The sequence below is a fragment of the Phragmites australis genome, chromosome 20 (assembly GCF_958298935.1).
Source record: "Phragmites australis chromosome 20, lpPhrAust1.1, whole genome shotgun sequence".
In the NCBI taxonomy this organism is placed as follows: domain Eukaryota; kingdom Viridiplantae; phylum Streptophyta; class Magnoliopsida; order Poales; family Poaceae; genus Phragmites; species Phragmites australis.
Window position 1 is genome coordinate 24,606,761 of NC_084940.1, and position 19,745 is coordinate 24,626,505.

At 42.4% G+C, this 19,745-nt stretch overlaps 1 protein-coding gene across 3 annotated transcripts; it reads left to right on the plus strand.

The window, feature by feature from the left end:
- The first annotated feature begins 11,453 nt into the window (after positions 1-11,453).
- LOC133901969 (NEDD8-conjugating enzyme Ubc12-like) lies at positions 11,454-18,942 on the plus strand. 3 transcript variants are annotated; one of them, XM_062343526.1, is made up of 6 exons: positions 11,454-11,636; positions 13,052-13,164; positions 15,080-15,188; positions 15,500-15,578; positions 17,487-17,603; positions 18,432-18,942. In XM_062343526.1, exons 2-6 carry the CDS (start codon positions 13,056-13,058, stop codon positions 18,567-18,569), a joined length of 552 nt encoding a protein of 183 aa, XP_062199510.1. In that variant the 5' UTR covers positions 11,454-11,636; positions 13,052-13,055; the 3' UTR covers positions 18,570-18,942. The 3 variants fall into 3 exon arrangements, with proteins under 3 accessions (XP_062199510.1, XP_062199511.1, XP_062199512.1); XM_062343527.1 differs by having other exon boundaries at positions 11,454-11,631; XM_062343528.1 differs by lacking the exon at positions 11,454-11,636 and adding an exon at positions 12,544-12,623.
- Positions 18,943-19,745: the final 803 nt, after the last annotated feature.

Below are 19,745 nucleotides of genomic sequence, written 5' to 3' on the forward strand. Positions count from 1 at the left end.
ATCAAGGTGCTGCACAAGGTGGAGGACGAGAACAACTGACTCCTTCGCGAGCTGAAAGTTAATCCTTGCAGTTGCAGGTAAATAAATGCTTGGAGAACTGGAATTGGAGCTCAAAATTATTCCAACTGGTAAGGTTCATATTTGGAAAACATAATTTGGGTGCATACGCAATGCTATGGAGCCCTTACAAATTAAATGGGCTTTTCACTTTCTTTGAAAATTTTGAGTTAGTACCCTCATTGCAGTACCAGCAGCATTTACACTGATTACAACCAAAAATTCATTATTTCATTATTTTGTGCACAAGAGCTTTAATCACTATTTTACGAGCTTATAGATAAAGCATCTTTTTTTAGACACACCAGAAATAAAACCATCAATTGAAAAAAAATTCTACACAGCTCAAGTAGTCTCAATTGCATTGTTAATCACTTCCTACTCAATAACTCGATGTTGTGTTAACAGTTGAGGGAAAATTGACATAATTGAACCATTGATCGTCTTATAATCACATTCATGCCCAGGCTTTCTAGTGGTTTTGACCCATCGTGCTTTGGTCTCCTCCTTGGTGTAAAAAATTTCAGAGTAACATCCTTAGTTACAAAGCTCGGCCGTTGTCTTTATGCCAATGTTTTCAGACAATCAAAAGATGAGAAATATCGTCGCCGAGTTCTCAAGGATTTCTCGAAGATGCTTGATGATCGGGTAATTTAAAAAATAAATATGTATACAAACTCATCACTTCATCCTACCTGATCTGCTTTAACTTGCAGAGACTTTAGCTTCTATGTGGATATTTAACTTGCAGATTGTAGCATCAACATGCTGAGCATGCATCATCTATATGTGACCTCTGTATGGACTTGCATGTTCAACAGTACCATGCTGTTTATGTAAATGACTAGGCCAGAAATACAATGATGTAGTCTATGGTTTGTTCAGAGAACATATGGTTATGTTGCAACTCCGGTATATAATTCATGTACTTCCATGTCGACCCCTGTGTAGTTCAGCTAGCATCTTTCTTGGTTTGGTATTGATCTGTGTAGCTCTTGGCAAACAATCCAGCGTTCCTTCACTACAAATGATTGAGCCACGTATAAGTCTCACTCACCAGTTCAAAAGAATCGTAAGCCGCTTATTACAATCAACTCTAAAAAACTACGTACCAAAAGAGGTAATTTTAAGCAGCCACATATCACTAATATATTGTAATATAATTTGCATCCAAATATTACTAACACCATATCTCCATATGTTTCAGGATATAGGCTCTAGCTTACCTCAGGATGAAACAACAATTGATCCAATGGACACCGAGGAATCTGAGTATGTATATTGTTGGATATGTATCAAATAATTGTACGAAGTTGGTTACATATAGGATTTAGAGTTGTATTAGCGGTATATGACGAAATCCTAGTAGAACTCTAGTCGAATTCTAGTAGGATTGCTGTCTTCAGGTCTCCTCATAAATATGAGAGGAGGGCCGATGTTTGTAACCATGATGACGGCATAGCGACAGGTTCGCAGGGGGCAGCAAGTCTGCGGAACCCTGGGAAGTGGCCGGTGTTGCTAGTTGTGGAGGAGCGCCCGTAGTCATGCCTCGGGGATGTAGGCTTCGGCTGAACCTCGTTAACAAACATCGTGCCTCTGGTGTCGTCTGTGATCATGTGCATCATCTCGGTAGATTCATCTGTTGCTTCTGTTGATGGCTTATTTCCTAACAAGTGGTACCAAAGCTATGGTTGGATTGGATCTAGAGACGTTGCATGGAAGATCACACAGAGGCGTGAGGATTATGCTCTACAAGGCATCGTGTAACGCACGGGCGGTGCGGGCGGATACGTCGCAAGGTGGAGCACGACGACGGCCGTTGCGTATAGGCGGTGCGCGTAACGGCTACGACGGGTCGATGCATGCGTAGGCGGCTCGGAGGCATCGCGGACATGCGGTATGCACAAACGTGTACGGGAGCATCGGCAACAGCTATGGTTACTAGCTGGATAACGCCGTCAAGGACGGCGCGAAGATCGGTTGGCTCGGATGCACATGGGTGCAGGTTTTGGCGTGCAGTGACGCAGGCCTTTGTCGACTTGCATGCGATGCAACAGCAGACCCGATCGGCTGAGGAAGCCGAGCTCCAGGCACGCGGATTTGCGCCGCGTGGGGAGCGATGGATGGCTAGAGGCTTCAGGTCGGTGGCTCGCATGTTAGCAGGCCGTGCGGATCAGGGACGCGTGGAGGCCAGGCAAGACAGAGGTAGACGGGTACGCAAGCGGTACTGGTGGTTGTCCGTGCGTGTGGAGACCAAGAAAGATAGGAGACGGAGTCGTGAGCGAATAGGAATTCGAGCGGGACACGGCGCTGGCTCGGTGCAACCACAGGTCGGTTCGGCACGCTAGCATGCAAGAGCATTGATGTGGAGTCTAGGTGCTAGTTTCCTGCATGAAGACATGATACGCATGACTTTCACCATGTTGTGGGGCCTAGGTTGCATGTGATGGCTCATGGAAGCAGGATGCAAGTTGCATGCATACGGTGCTGACGGAAAGGACACGGGCTATGGCCGCTGACAAGGTCTTGCTCATGGACGAGTGGCTGGTTGGCCGGGTGGCTTGGCGCTGTGGAGCCGATTCGGCCCAAGGGCACGGCTGGCCTGTTGGCTGCCGACCGAGGGGCACGTGTGGAGCGGCTCTGAGGGTGTGCAGCGCGGCTGGGCCGAGGACGCGTGGCAAGACTGAAGAAAAAGAAGTTGTGCGTGGGTGCATGATTGGTGCGGGAGCATGTCGGCCAGGAGACACGTGGCGCGCTGGGACTGGAAGAGCCAAGCACGTGCACAAGCGTGAATCAGACGACGGGTAGAGACCAGTGTGTCTGCGCAGGGAAATTTGATGATGACAGACATGTTCAGTGACGGATCCGGGCAGATAATTCGTGGTGAAGATGAATAGTCTGGTATTTGGTGATGTGAGACCGAAGTTTCTATCAGGTATCGGATGGATTGACGTACAGGTGGCAGGGTGTGTCATGTTGATGTACACGGGATGTGCGGGTGTTGGAGTGAGACAGGAGGTCGCAGACACGAGGTGCGCAGGTGCCAGAGTACGTCAGGATGTCACAGATGCTGATAAATATTGCAATAGGTGAAGGAGGAGAGGCATTCAACCGGTTGGTCAGACCTCATGCCGGTGTTGCGGTGCTCAGTGATGAGCATGGGTTGTCAATGGTGTTCGGTCGTGATGCGCATGGCGACTGATGAGAGTTTGACAGTGGTAGCCGGATAGTTTGCGGGCACATGGCAGAGGGTCCAGTGAAGGCTGGTGGACAGTTCACTTGGAGGGTGAACATATAGTGGTGCAGAGTGGACAAGCTGGCAGCGATAGGCCAGTCATACCGCGATGGCAGAGATGATGAGACTGGTGACAACGACATAGGAGTGTGAGGGCTAGTGGTGGTTGTTCTTTGTGGCGTGGCAACACGTGGTGCGAGCTTAGGATGCATGATGGCATTGGAGAGGGCTTGCATGTTTCCAAATCATCAAGGGCGTGGATCGATTCGAGTTGTACGCGTACGGGTTTCTGAAGTGTGGATCGATGGGCATGAGAAGCTTCAATGGCTGAATTGGAAGGAAGTAGAGATTGTGGAGATCTTTACTTGCAACTGGAGTAATCTGGTTGGTCTGGGCCTGTAGGAGGCTACGGTGTAAGACATCAGAGAATCGTAACCTAAACAGTTAGGTGAAAGAGTAGTGTGGCAATTTCTATGTGTGACTCAGAAAGCAACAGTGAAGTTCTCAGTATCAAGAAACAGTAAATTGGGAGCGTAGATGTCGGATTCAGTTGGTTTTTTCATGTGATGCCCTATGTCAGGACCCCGAACTCGGGTTCCCCTGTGCCTCCTGTATCAGTCCCTGGATCAAGTAGCTGATACGCACAGAATTCAACAGAATGATATCAAATACATACTTCGAATACAAATAAGTAAAATAAATACCTGAAAAGCGAAAAGATGGTCCGGTGGACAAGAATCCACAGCAGACCAGCCAGGCAGAAGAGCCTACAGCGCAGCGGAGCGAAACGACGATGCAACCCAATGCCACAGGCAACTCGGGTGCGGACGCGACCTTAGACTTCTTCTCTTCGAATTCATCTGGGTTGAGGTTGATCTCCAACTCAACAATCTGAAAGCAACAAGACTGAGTACGGAAGGTACTCAACAAGTCCTATACTACTTCAAAGGGTTGATAGATGCATAATGAATATTTCAAGGATAAGGCTTTACGGCATAGTTTTAAGCGTAAAACAGGTTTTATGCAGATATCCAGTTATATTCTCCACCGTTAACCTTTTTGAAATAAATGTAACAAAGCTTTTGAAAACAAAGGCAGGCATCTTCTGTTGGTACTGAGTATCACCTCAAGTGCCCAACGCATTAGAAGGTAACTTGATAACAAAGCTTTCAAAACGGTTTAGAAGTAAAACGGTTCAGGCATCTTCTGTTGGTACTGAGTATCACCTCAAGTCCCCAACATATTAGAAGGTGACCTGATAGCAAAGCTGTCGAAATAGTTTTAAAACCAAAACCAGGGTAACAAGTTGTATCTGGGGGTTTTCAGTCCTGGGAGGGGCTATACCTCACTCCGCAGTCCCTTTTATCACATCTGGTGTACCTCTAGTACCACAGCTTCTGACGGAGTGCGCCAGGAACCACATCACACGGACATCTAGTCCACACACTCACGCATCAAGACACGCACCCTGAGTCTAGTCAAGCGTGACCATGCCTTCACATGTCCATGACCGCGGACACGGCTATTCGAATAGGTTTACACTCTGCAGAGGTTGTACAGCTTTACCCATGCGATATGCTCAGCCTCCATCCGTTGCAAGGGGAGGAGCGATTCATACCGAGACCTTTCCAACACCTTCCCTGCCGGGCTTTTCCATGACGCACGTCAAGGACCAAAGCTGTAAAGGCCATCATCCCTTTTTAAGCCTAAGCCGGTACCTAAAACCTCCAAACAGCCGACAGGATAGTCACTTGACTGCTCGTTGCTCTCAGCCTCTTGGTATGATGCCCAACTCAGTCCAGTGAAGGAAAATCAAGTCCTGCCCATACAGGACGCATGGTTGCACGGGGTGGCTAAGCATGACGGCGCAAGACTTGGTCCTTAAGCGGCCGGGCTAGGCATCTTCCTGGGCAATGAATACCACCATGTAACTCAAGCCCCCAAGAGCATCCTCCCCGGAGGACTACTCTACCTGCCCCCGCCAAAACAGTTTTCACCCATTTTTACACATCACCTTCCATGTCCCACGTGACATCAAGGATTTCTCGACCATCACGGAATTCACAACCATTAAGGAATCATGGTATATGAGTTATTGTTGATAATAGTAAATCTTGTCTCCGAAGAGAAGTGTTTTAAAAGGAATATCTCCGAGGAGACGTATTTTAAAAGCGACATCTCCGAGGAGATGTATTCAATCCTAAGCATGCTAGATATCAAGACATCGTCCATCGTTAATATATTTAACAACAGGTATTCCTAGGGTGATATGTATTCTGGATGATGACATGTATGGCATGGCAGTGTTGATAGGGTTAACTACTACAAATAGTTTGAAAGAAAATGCAATATATAGCGCATGCGATAATAAGTCCGATTTTAGTTGATCATGTATATTATTCGAAAACATAGGTTCAATATGATCAAGAAAATAGGACTTGCCTTCTTGAAGGGTCAATTCACGATTGGTCTTGTCTCTTGAGTTTCCCAGGGTTCTTCTTCATCGTTGGATCTTGCCTTCAGTTCCTTCCTCGCGTTCTTGCTTAGAACCTTGACTTCGAGTCTACGCAGATTAACGACAAAAAGCGCACAACGACTAAGCAATTGAACACCAGAACAAAACCAAGAAATATCAAAGCGGAAGAAGAACAACTGAGGGAAAACGAGAAAGCTAAACCTAGCGAAAAGACAAACGACAACTCTAATCAATACGAAACTAATACACAGAGAATAACAGGATAATCTAGCGAAGCTAGGCTAAGCTATTAACCTGGTTGTTTTATCAACTCAAGAGAAAACCTGAACAAATCACGATTAACTAGGTGAACTCTTATTAGATTAACTGTCGAAGGACGACAGCTAGAGATTCTATAAGTAGGTGAGTGCACGTGTATTGACATAACGTATGTGTAATACTTACGTTTATATGTATGTGAATATGTATGCATATATACATAAGTATAACTCTAGACAATTATAAGTGCTTAAGTGTGAAGATTAAACACTCTAATTTATAGCACTAAAACATGATCGTTTAGCAACTAACCTTAATTACCTAGTATTGTTTAATTGCCACACTAATTAAGTTATACTCTAATGCTATCATAGAAGCATACAAGCAATTAATTAATTAGGGTAATCTATCCTTTGAATCTAATTAATTAATTATCAAAAGGTTATTCAATTAATTAACTATTAATGATAAAATATTCTATCATATTCTAATGATTGATATTTATTTATTTAACAGCTACACGAATTAATTTATTACCTTAATTGAACTAAGATTAAATCTATAAACTATCACATGAATTATCACATGAAATATCATTTTGTTCTTAAACACTTAATTGAAACAACATTTAGTTATTCTTATTAAGAAAAGGAATTAACCTACTTAAGCTAGGTTATCACATGCGACAATATTATGATTACAACCTAAACATAATTATGAGATTATCTAACTCGACTTTATTTATTAAAAGACGAGATCTAAATCTAGATTAAACACGACGACACGAATTAAATACCGGATGAGAAAATAAACGAACTCCAAAATTTACAAGATTTGGCAGGGATCAAGATTATGATTTTAGAGGAATATCGGCGAAAGAATCGCCGAAATCGGAGTTAAAACGGAGGAGATATGGCTACCGGAAGATTTACTGAAAAGGATAATTTCAGAAAATTAAAAAGGGAGACTATTCCGCGAACTCGGTCCGCGGGACTGTGGAACGGAGGGAGGTTGTGAGGTGGGTGCACCGTGGACCGGGCGCTGTGGGCTGTCGGTGGGCTCGGTGTGTAGGCCGGTAGACCGAAGGGGAGCTCGGTGTATGGTCCACCGTGGACCGTGGCCGGTGGATACGCCGGCCTGAGCAATGGATAAGGCCGGCCGGGCTTCTCCTGTGCGGGTGTGAGACTCAGAGAAGAGAGAGAGACCGGAGAAAGGAGAGAGAGCGCGGTGGCGGAAGAAAGGGGCCGGCGACGGCGAGAGAGGAGGAGGCCGGAGCTCGGGGAGGAGAGGCGCCGGGGAGAGAGGGAGCCGGAGGGAGCGGCGGCGGAGCTGGCCGTCGGAGGAGGGGCGGAGCAGTGAACAGGGCTGTCGGGCTTCTCGGCCGGGCGCAACAGAGGGAGAAGGCCGGAGATGTGAGGCTGGAGCGGCGCGAGGACCAGCTGCGGCGCAGGGCGGCGCGGGATGCGCGGCGCGGCGGGAGGCGCGGGTTGGCGAGGCAGGAGGCGGCACGGCGCACACGGGCGGCGGCTGTGCGCAGCGCGGCGCGGCTGGGCGCGGCGCGTGGACGGCGTGACGCGGCGACCAGCGGTGCGGCGCAGCAGAGAGATGGCGCGGCACGCGCGGCTCGGCCGGCGATAGCATGGGGACACGCGCACGATGGCTCGACGTGGTGCGGGTCGGGCGGCAGCGCGGAAGAAGGAGCAGAGGGGGAGGCTCACCGTGGGCTGTCGGCGATGGGAAACGGCGCGGGACGATGCAGAGGGGTGCGACCGAGCGGCGACGCGGGACGGCGCCACGGCGACGGTGCGAGCGACGATGGGCGCGGTACGGCGACACGAAGGCGGCGCAGGGCAGCTCGGTGCGACAGCGGGAGGACGTGTGGATGCGGCGACGCAGTGCTGCTGCTGTGCTTGTATGCATGTGTGTGTTTGAGCTCCTGCAGGTATGTATGTATGCTTGTGTGTGAGGAAGAGGAGGCTTGCAGGTGAAGCAAGGAGAGGAGGAGGGGAATTCGGTTTTGGCTTGCTCGGTGGAGATCAGGGAGAGATGGCCGGTGCAGAGCATGGGCTGCTGATTTGGTCGGTGATCACACAGAGAGAGGGTGAAGTGAAAAGATCTGAGGAGAGAGATGCAGAGAGATTAGAGAGGATAGAGAGAGAAAGAGAGATATTTGTGTATTTGAATTGCAAAAGATGTATTTGAATTTGTAAATGAAATGTGTGATAATTCAAATAGATGTATTTGAATTGTATTTGTATTTGCAAAAATGAGTTCGAATTGAAAATGGATTTGAGATATATAGGATTAAACTCAATTAGGAGTATTTGAATATGAGTTTGGCATTAATTCAAATAAGGGTATTTGAATTAGGAGAAAGATTCATACTTGAAGCTTCGGGATTTGAGAAATGTTTGAATTCAGGAGAATTGAATTCAATGGATTTCGAAAGAATTGAATCAAGATTGGGATTCGAACTTTAGAGACATTCAAATTCGAGTTGACCAAAGCTACTTAGGGATAATTCAATGGAATAATTGAATTATAGATTTTAGCTGGATTGGAAGATCGATCTTTACGAATTGATTTGGATTAGGAAATTACCGAGAAGAACTAGAATAGATTCGAACTGAGAAGCATTCAATTCGAATTGCTACGCAAAGAACCATAAGAACCAATAAACCAAAATGCATATGATCAATTCAATGCAATGATTAATTTAGAAATTAACTTGATGCTTTCTGGAATACTTAACTCAAAATAATATATTTGAATATATACTACAAGTATATATACATCAAATATATACTTCCTTGATTTTATACTAGTTTAATAATTAGAAAAAGTTTTAATTTGGAGCGAATTTTGCTATATCTTTATATGCTAAAATTCAGGGTGTTACACCCTACGTGGAACGGTTTTCTTCATGAAGTCTGGTGATTTTAGTTATATCTACTTATATGACAACACGGGCTACCATGCTGTTGAAGTAAGGTACTATCAAAATCTATAATGGAGTTGTGTGCTTCGGGGGTCAGATATGTGTCAAAGCTAAAGAGGAATCTGATTTCGTTTAAAGAGGTTGTGTTGATAGAAGAGAAAGATGCTCAGTTGCAGGTGGAGTCATGGAGACTGAAGTTGTAGGGGTAACAGAGTCTCTGGAAGGTGGTGAGTCTAAGTAAAACTCATCAGGCAGCTCTCGTTGAGTGGCAAAGGTGACAACTCAAGTCTGATGTACATGGAGGTTCGTGCATGACAACTTCAAGGTGGCAGATTATTCGCAAATGTGGAGTTTGTTAGATATGTGTCGAATAATTGTACAGAGTTGATTACGTATAGGACTTAGAGTTGTATTAGCGGTATATGGTGGAATCCTAGTAGAACTCTAGTAAAATCCTAGTAGAATTGCTGTCTTTAGGCCTTCTCATAAATATGAGAGCAGAGCCGCTGTTTGCAACCATAATGACAGCATAACGACAAGTTCGTAGGAGGCAGCAAGTCTGCGGGAACCCCGAGAAGCGGTCGGTGTTGCTAGTTGGGGAGGAGCGCCCGTAGTCATGCCCCGGGGTTGTAAGCTTCGGCTGAATCTCGTTATCAAACATCGTGCCTCTGGTGTTGTCTGTGATCATGTGCATCATCTCGGTAGATCCATCTGTTGCTTCCGCTGATAGCTTATTTCCTAATATATATTTATATAACAGATACTTAGGGCATGTTTGGTTGGACGCCGTATATTGCCACACCTAAGGTTAGACGTCTATGGAAGTAATGACATGACTAACTTTGTGGCAAAATAGAGTTGTTTGATTGATTACCTAATCTTAGATGAGTTGTGACAAATTGATTATGGTAACTGTTTGGATTCCTAGCGTAACACTTGCCACAGGTTCAGTAAAAACATGTGGCAATTGTTTGGTTGTAGCCAAACTTGAATAAAATCACCCCAATTCATAAAGTGGTGAGATTACCGTCCAAGCTCATATATACCATCTTCAACAGCTTATATACAATATATACAACAAGTGATATTTTCCTTTTTTAGGAAAATGATAATTTCCTTAGAAAACAATGAACTTAATATTTATTGGAGTAAGCAAAATGGATCAGCCCACCAAAGAGCTTTCAAGGGCCGGCCCAACATTCTTCTCCGTCTAACAGATGACACTGCATAAGTCATGCAAAGAGACAATAAAAATAGAAATGAAAAAAGCAATTACGAGCAACAAATCCCTAACAATTGGTTAAAACCAGCCCTCCTAAACCGACCCGTCACCAAGGTTTTAGTTACCGTTGGAGAAACGGTAATCGGTCTCCAGCGGTAACCGAAAATACACGGTTATTATGATAACTGTTCGAAATTTAGCTGAAACTCGTACAAAATTTATTTACTAAAATTTGAAATTTGGATAAAAAATATTAGATTCCCCGTTCGTTAACCGATCGAATCGGATTGGTTACTGAGCGATTTTCTCAATTTATCGAGCGGTTTTCTCGAATTTTCCGCATTATCAGTAACCGTTCAGTTTCGTCGGTAACCGCTCGGTTTTCTCGATTTATCGAGGTTTTATCTATTTTTAGTGAAGTTAAAAAAACCTAAAAATTGGCTCAATTTTGTAAAATCAATAACTAATTCATCTGAGCTTCAAATCAAGTGAAACAAATTTTGTTGGTTTCCTTGTAACAAGATCTACATGATAAAAATATTTATACTCACGAAAAAGTTGAAAATTTTCTGTGAGAAAATATATTTGTTAAACCAAGTTAAATGCATAGTTTACTCTTTGCTAATTCAAAAATCATGAAACTAATTTTGTTAGTCTTCTTACATGATTCTATGTCTTTTAAAAATACATGAACTCATGAATTAGTTATTGTAACATGCATGATTATGTAAATGTGTTGCGACTAGATTAATTCATAACTGACCATCACACCTCCAAAATTAGTGAAACCGCTTTTATTAGTTTATTTATACTATATTTTATGTAGAAACAATAATGATAGATATAAAAAAGTTAATTAAAATGCTGTTTGTTAACGTATTTATTTTATGCATGTGAACTTTGTAACAATCATAGAGAAATTAATAAAACCCTAAATAAAGTAAAATCAATTTTAAAGATTCTCTTAAGATACGTCAAAAAAATATGTTTGCATGTTAAGTTTTTCCTTAACATGAGTTAATAACTGAGCCGCACGCTTCAACTTTTTTTATTTTTTCAAACTTTCTCCTTATAAAATATAATGCAAACGATATTATTTTTAAAAATGTTTTCCACGTAAGGTCTTATAATTATCTGAGTTTTTTTTATTTAAATTTTTTAATTTAAATTCGGTAATGATCCGATTTCTAAAACCAGATCTAAATGGTAACCTCGGTAACAGTAAATTTCGATAGATTACCGTAGATAAATTGAACTCGGCCAGGTAGGCATGGCACAGCTGAGCAGGCTCTTCCACTTGAGAATTTCACTTCAGAGATCGAGGGGAGGGGGCTTTTCGTCCTCCTCGTCCGTCCACCTGAGGCTGTGTTCCGCACCAGCGGAGATCGACCCCTCCGGCTCCGGGATCGGATACTTCCTTCCTTTGCTGCGTGCCTGTCTGCCAGGTTAGGTGAGGAGGAACCCTAACCCATCCTTCTTCCTGGACCGATCTATTGGACCGGATCGGATATTTTTTACCAATCCGTGCATCCGTTTTGTTGCGGGTCAAATTTATCTTATCTGGTAGCATCTACCTAGTTTCGTCTCCCAATTCTTTTGGCTGGCTGGCCCATGCTCCCGCTGAATGCATATTAGGAGGAGGTGTGTGCCTTCTTCGATCGTTGAGTGAATGAATTGATTCATTCATTAGCTGTTAGGCGCGGCTGCTATTCTATGCTCCAAATTATGCCTGCCATGGATCCGTAGATGCTTAGTGCATTTCTATGCTCCAATCACCTATAAGTTTTGCATTTGAGGTTCTTTTTTTTTGAGATCATTTTGCATTTGAGGTTCTAGATATATATAGATGTATTTTTCTTTGAGTACTGTGTTAAGCTAGATCTAAGTTATGGCTTCGCTGCAATTAATTTAGTACACATTGAAGAGATCCCTAAACAGTCAGTACTTAGTCTCAGAAATTGCACGGTTAACCTATCCCCCATATGAAAATAAAATGCTGCAGATCTACATTTCAGCCATTTAGATGTGATTGCAAATCAGAACATGAATTGGGCAGCGAAATCTTAGATGAGTGTGGAAAGTGCACGAAGCCATCAGTCATCTACTTGTCTTGCTAACACTTTGTCATCCTTGCATTTAGTTAGCATGCCAGCTTGTCTGTTTGGTATGCAACTGTTTGTTCCCTTGTGTATGTGTGCTGCATAACACTTATACTGCTATCTTTGCTTAATAGAGGCTTTTGTTCCAGCTCATATCATGCCTCCTTTTCTTTGTTGTGCATTGGATCTCCTGTGATATTTGCCTAGTGCATTCACTGCCAAACCAAATATAATTGCTCATACACGACTAGTTATCCAGGTTCCCTGCGGGCCACCCTGATAACTTTGGCTAAATTTTAGGTGCTAACTGAAATTCACCAACCTGTGAATAATTACAGGTTACCGCTTATGCAAATTATTATGTTCATGTTTTGAACTTGCTTAATGAAAAGCTCATCAAGTTAACCTTTGCAATAAACTTTGTTTTGCTACTCAATGCTTTCTGTGGTTTAAAAAGTCATCTTTGGGTTTTTCTTGTTTAGATTATTGTTTACATGCTCCGAGATGCATGTTTAATCTACAAGGGTGGGTGTGGAGCTAACATTTAATCAATACATCACAAAATAAGCTACATCACATAGATGTAGATGTGGAATTAATAGGTCCTCAGGGTATTTTTCTGCGTAAAGTATATATTGTACCCTATTTTAACCTCATTTACTGAAAAATATTGTACCCTATTTCAACCTCATTTACTGAAAAATCTGGAGGATCTGTGTATCAATCTCTGATGTCTGATTGTAGTTCTTTCGTTTTGTCTGTACAGAAAAATGATTAATCTTTTCAAAATAAAGGGCCAAAAGAAAGAAGAGGCAGCAAGTGCTGCTGGAAAAGCCCATGTCAAGAAGCAATCTGCTGGTGAGCTCCGTCTTCATAAAGGTATGTCGAATTATAGGCGACTTCTTTCTTCTGTTGACCTTTTTTTTTATTTATTTTTTTATTTACCGAACAAAGCATTTGATTATGTGTTCCAAACAACCGAAAAAGTTCTCTATCTGTTTCATAATATAGTGACCTGTTTGCTGCTTGCTTGTTTCCAATTTTTAAGGCCCCACAGAAATTGAAGTAGCATTTAGTGAGTTACTAGTAGGGGTAGACATGTATAACTTCCTTTCCTCTTGTCCTGACTTAAATGTTTTCTAATCTGTGTGTAAAATGGGCTGACTTCTGACTATAGTAAGCATGCCTCTTAGATGCTAAAAAATACCCTATACTTTCCCCTACTATTAACTTCTTTGGTTTGTCCCACCTCCCACGCTCTTTTCTCTCTTACTTACTCTAGTCTCAATCTCACGCTTTCTCGACTCCCATTTTCCCACTCATTTCTCGACTGTCTGCCAGTGAGAGCGTCGACGAACTGGCAAGACCCACACCGCTGACTGTCCACCTCCCAGCACCAACTCACCTCCATCCCCATCACACCGTGCTACCACCAAAAATTCCACATCTTATACTTGCCACTACAAATCTAACTGCATTTAGCCGCTGCAAGCTCACCCCCGGTTCTGGTGATTCCTGTGCGACAGAGCACGCATACTTCGGAGCAACTATTGGTGATCAATGGCTCCTCTCGCCTTCGGATCTGTCTGGATGCAATCCAGGCAGAAGGAGCAGCTGCACCACAAGATGGTTGTGCGTGAGTGAGCCCACAGCAGTGGTAGTGCGTAGGGAGTCATTCGCGATGACAGAGACTTAGTTTGTTTCATTTCTTTTTTCATTTTTCAGATGCTGCTTTCTTGTGCAAGTGTCATGCATTGGTTTTCAGTTGCAGTCTTCGGTTTTTCGCATCTTTATGTTGTAAAATGATGTGTTTCTATGTTTGAAGGTGTTGCATATTTTCAAGTGGTTGCACTGTTTTTCGCATTCTGTATCTAAGTAGCATTTATTTTTTTGGTTCCCAGTGGCTGCATTGTCACTTGGGTCACATTTGATTCCCATCCAAATGTGAGAACTCTTGCATTTCAACTAGTTGTATCTATGCAAATATGGTTGCACTGTTATGGGTGGTGTTGCATTTTTCCATATGAGGGTGCTGTTTTCCCCCCTGATGAGTTGCATTCTGGGCATCGTCTGTAAACTGCTTACAGTACAGACGACTGTACTGTGGTCTCCCGTCCTCCTGATAATGTCATTTAGTGAACAAGCTCCGTACTAAAAAGTTCTCATAACCGTTTTGTGAAATGGGGTTCACTCATGTTAATATGTTATGGGCATTGTACCTTTGTTTGATGAAGTGGATGCTGCCAAATCTGAGTATGCCTGAAATTGAATTTTTACCAGCTGTTAGCAATCAATTCTGCTGTATGGTAGGCGATAAATTCTGCTCAGCTTAGGGAATATGACACTATCTATTTGGGAAATGCTTCACATACAAGCTATTTGTACAACTTCTTTTCAACCAGATGTTTATGCCCTTTGATTTATAAGTGAGCCACCACCCAAGTAATTTCAGCCCTTTGATATTCTGGTTGTAAAGGAGCTGTACATATAGCAGCACTCATCTATTTTGTAACTGTAGAAACATGACGACTTAGTTTTTTTTGTGTGTGTGCCAAACCAACTCAGTATCTAATTATTTCTGAATTCTAATTGAAGAAGCTGTGATCCTAATTTAAGCTATGTAGGCATATGATGCATGCATCCACAAGCTCGTGGTGCCAAATTCCAACTTATAATTATTATTGACGTAGCTAATTTTTTTTGTGGTTTTCTTTATGATCCCATACTGCTAATCAGATAATTCAGAGTGTGTAATGAATTATTTATGTGGCTAATTCTATCTGAAACCTTGCAGATATTAGTGAGCTCAACCTACCAAAGACCACATCAATTTCTTTTCCGAATGGCAAAGATGATCTGATGAATTTTGAGATCATCATCCGACCTGATGAAGGATATTACATGTAAGTACCACTCTTCAGGCAAGTTTGACATTGTTGCATTGTGCTGCATAATCAAGTTAAGAGAGAATCTTTACCAAATGTAATAATATTTATGTTATGGCTCTATAGAAGAGGTTATCAATTTAGTATATCTAAAAATAGTAAGACAAAGATTTAGCATAGAAGTCATTGCTATGCTGACCGCAACCTAAATTAACGAGTTCATGTTTATTAATTTCTCAGTATGTTTGTTGAGTAGTATCTTTGCCACCAACTTTTTTGTCAAATGTCTGATTTTCCCCGTTTGATTGTATTTTCACTATCTTTTCTAGGGGAGGCACTTTCGTTTTCACCTTTCAAGTGTCCCCATCTTATCCTCATGAGCCTCCAAAGGTCAAGTGCAAGACCCAGGTATAAGACAATATCCTTGACATCTATGAGTTCTTTCTCTTTAGGGTCAATTAACTGTATGCCATCGAGATTGTTCCAGTTTCATTATTAGCCATCGACAAAGTTTGATTTCACTCCATGCCACTGAAATACCAGATTCTTCACTTCGTACCAGCGCTGTTGCCTGACGTCTGTTTATACTCCGTTTGGCCATAAGAAAAGTCCGTTGTACCCCTGTTTTGTGGGTTATTGAATTTCACTCTATACCACTATTGAACTTATATCATTACATATCAAATTGTGAATGTTTCACATTCGTCCAACAGCACAGCAAGCATGCATGTTCTATATTCGTCCACTATCTACATTAAGCATCATTCCTTGTTTTCTAAATCAAGATTAATAGCAAAAAACACTTACGGAAGGAAAATGTTTGGCTGCCACTACAACTAGCACAGGTCTGCCATGGATGTCCAAAGAATCATGTACATATCCCTTGCCAGTTTGGTACAACCCTTTCACTGACTCTTCTGATAATTCTGATACACAAAAATCCTGGCGCCATTTCTAATGCAAATGAAAGGAAAGCTTAAGGTGCAAAAGGCGTAAATAAATTCTTCACAATGTCAAGCATTTAATGGGTAAAATATTGGGTTTTCCATGATATTGCAAATGATAAAGCTTGAGAACAAGCCCATGTTTTTAAGCTGAAAACTGAGAGAACAAGCCCAACTGGTGAAAGGATTGAATACATTCGTCGTGCCATACGGTCGAGCATTTTGATAAATGATTCTGAGGAGGGCACGATGTCTATTGAGATTACTGGAAGTGCTGCAACAGATGTTCTAACTGCAGAGCAGCTGATTAAGGTATTCTAAGAAATTTCATTATACTGCTGCTGAGATAATATATTATCCTTTAGATAGGACTTTACCTGGTTATGCTAAGCAAATACTTCTATTAAATTTCCCAGTTGACTACTGTGTGACTGCAAATGTAGAACATAAAGTTCCGTGTCCTCTGTTTTTGTGAAAACAGCTTCCATTGATTGGATGCCTATGTTCAGTGTCTAGTGTGTTCAATTCTCTTAATCTATTGGAGGGTTACCTGTTCTCTAGTTAACCAAAACATTTCAATGTTTAGAATGGTAGACCAAGTTACAAAAAGGAATGTACTTCTATTACTGGAACAAGAAAGGAGATAAACACGAGAGACTCATGGACTACTTCACCAGGATCACAATACCAACCATGGTAGCTCGGGGAACTAAGATTATAGTGGAAAAAATTAACATATGGGTCAATTAACTGTATGCAGTTGCTGACACGCAAGAACAGACAATCAAAATATACACGTATCCACATACAGATCTGCATTACTTGGCCGCGGGCACCGTTGCCGTCAATGTGGGCGCCGTCTCCGTCTCCGCAGGCGCCGTCTCCGTCTCCACGAGTGTCGTCCCCATGGCCCTCTTGCTGCTGGTGCCATTGCCGCGGGCCCCCTCACCGTGGGCGCCGTCTTTGTCTCCTCGCTGCGGGTGCCGTCGCTGCGAGCCCCCTACTGCTAGCACCCATGGTGAGATTTGGGGGCTAGGGTTCACGAGCGTTCTGCCTTGTCTGGTGGAGCGAGTCGACTCGACCAAGAGTGTTCTCGAGTGGATTTGGGAACCAGAGTATTGTTCGACCGAGGGCAAGATTTCCATTTTCATAATGTCTGACAAGTTAATTCACAGTAACATCACGGTAATGACATGTAGTGAAAGATTTTTGGATTGGCAGTGGTACACAGTGAAATTGAACTTTGTCAATGGCAAATCGTCAATTGAGGTGTTTTCTGATGGCATACAATCAATTTTCTCTTCTCTTTATCCACTGAAATTCCTTTTCCTCTTAAGCGATGAATCACTTTGCTGTTATAATATGCATTCAGGTGTACCATCCAAATATTGATCTGGAAGGAAATGTATGTCTGAACATTCTGCGTGAAGATTGGAAGCCTGTTCTCAACATCAATACTGTTATTTATGGCCTGAATCTTCTTTTTACGGTATTTCAGCTATCTCGGTATCCCATTGATTTAAACGATATATTTGAGGGCAATGAAATAGTAACGTTTGCAAACACAAACGTGCATGCACTGTTGTCATGTTACATATTTCATGGACTTTGTGGTCCGTGAGTTTTCGTTTTCAAAAAGTAAGCACTGGTATGGTTGCAAGGATGTTATCTTCAAAATGGACATACCAATCTGAGCAAGACCTAAGTAATTCATAGGTTCCCTTAAATATGCACTAGTAAAACTGAATTTAATCCTAACTTATTCTCATGAAAGAGAAGTTAAAAGGAACACTTGTTTATAACTATCTAAAGGATATTATGCCATTTAGTCGTTAGAGTGCATTCCATGATTTCTAGTTATTGACATGAGCAGTTCATTGATTTTTCCTGAACATTTAAGCAAAACGAGACAACTTGGATTCTCGTACAGTTAAAACTTTTGTGTTTAGTGAGCATTCTGGATGACATGTTGGGCACGATAGTCATTGTAATTCGTTTCCTCACTTCTATTTACTGACTTGCCCATTAAATGTGGTTGGTGAATTTTATCTAACTTGACCATGTAATATAAATTGTCACTAGTTGATGGACCTGCTAAGAAATGTTTCTGTTCTGAACACTGTTTTTGAGAACGACATCTTACAGAAACCATGATTTTGTTTGAAAAGCATTTCAAGAAAGTTGATGCAGTTTGAATGTCTTTCAATTTTTAAGATTCTTAGTGTATTATTTGTAGATTGCTGCCTTCTGTTCCTGAGTTTCTGTTTGCTAGAAATTTTTGTTAATGGGCTTTGTTTAATGTTTACTTTATATGTAGCAACCAAATGACGAGGATCCCTTGAACCATGAAGCAGCGGTTGTCCTTCGTGACAATCCAAAGATGTTTGAGGCTAATGTTAAAAGAGCAATGGCTGGAGGCTATGTAGGTCAACACTATTTCCCAAGATGTGCTTGATGGTGCTGGCAGCCAAACGTTGATTTCTTATGCTGCTGCCTTGAGCAATCCGGGCCCCGGGATCTTAACACCAGCATGCCCAGCTTTATAGATTTGTGTGGTTTCAGCGCGCAAAGGCGCTTCTGGAAGCCTGTGAATCGCTCTTCGCTCATGGTGCGATGTGCCTGTTTGCCCATTGTTGTGATATATTTAAAACCCATAAATTGGTGAACTGGTAGTGGTACAGATGACAAGGATATCCGAACTGTATAACTAAATATGTCCTTAACGAATGGGAAATGAATCCATAAACATTGTATCCACAATGATCGAAAACAATTTAAGGTGGGGCAAAGTGAAAAAATGTATTCTTTTCAACTTAGGTGCGCCAAAACCTTGCATCGTTCTGCAATTCTGCTGTCGGAAAATTTTCCTATTCCACTCTTTACAAATCTTCCATGCTACTAGCTTGTGTATGGTGCTGTTTAATTTTGTGCACAACTATCTGACTCCTATGGCGACAATTATGCATCCTACTTGATCTGTTGGCTCTGGCTCTGGTTAAGTTTGTAACTCAGGCCATGTAGCCTTATGAAGCTTTGGGGTTCCGTTCGACAGATTATGTGGGTGAACATAAAATGAAGTTGTTGAATGATGATCTCATTGTGCTGGTCCCAGATTGGAGGAGCTGAGCCGGGGTTTGAAGCTGGTGTCGCTGAAAAGAGTTGATTCATCGTTAGCATTGCATTGTATATCGTCAGGCAGGTTTTCGCCTGCCCTGCCTGAAGACGTTTTGATCTGCTCTGGGTCCAACATTTGAACAGGTCGAAGCCATCAACGATGAGTGGCACAGCATGGCATGGCATCCCACGATATTCACGAATACTTCACCAGAAATATGTCATGAAACATTGATTTGTCACTTGAATTTCAAACCAACATGGTTCTGCAGCATCTCATCATCACTGGAAAAGAAAAACAAACATTCGACCATACCAACAAACGGAAGAGGTTACTTGATCAAAATGACATGCAGTAAGACCCTGCATTGTTGCAGTGCCACAAGAAATCAAAGCGCACGCCTCACAATGACAATGAGCGAATCAAGAGAATACTAACATTTTGCAGCAAAACAACAGAGCTTCAGTCATCCATATGCTTCACATGTGGCATCAGAACTCTTGCTAAACCTTTGAC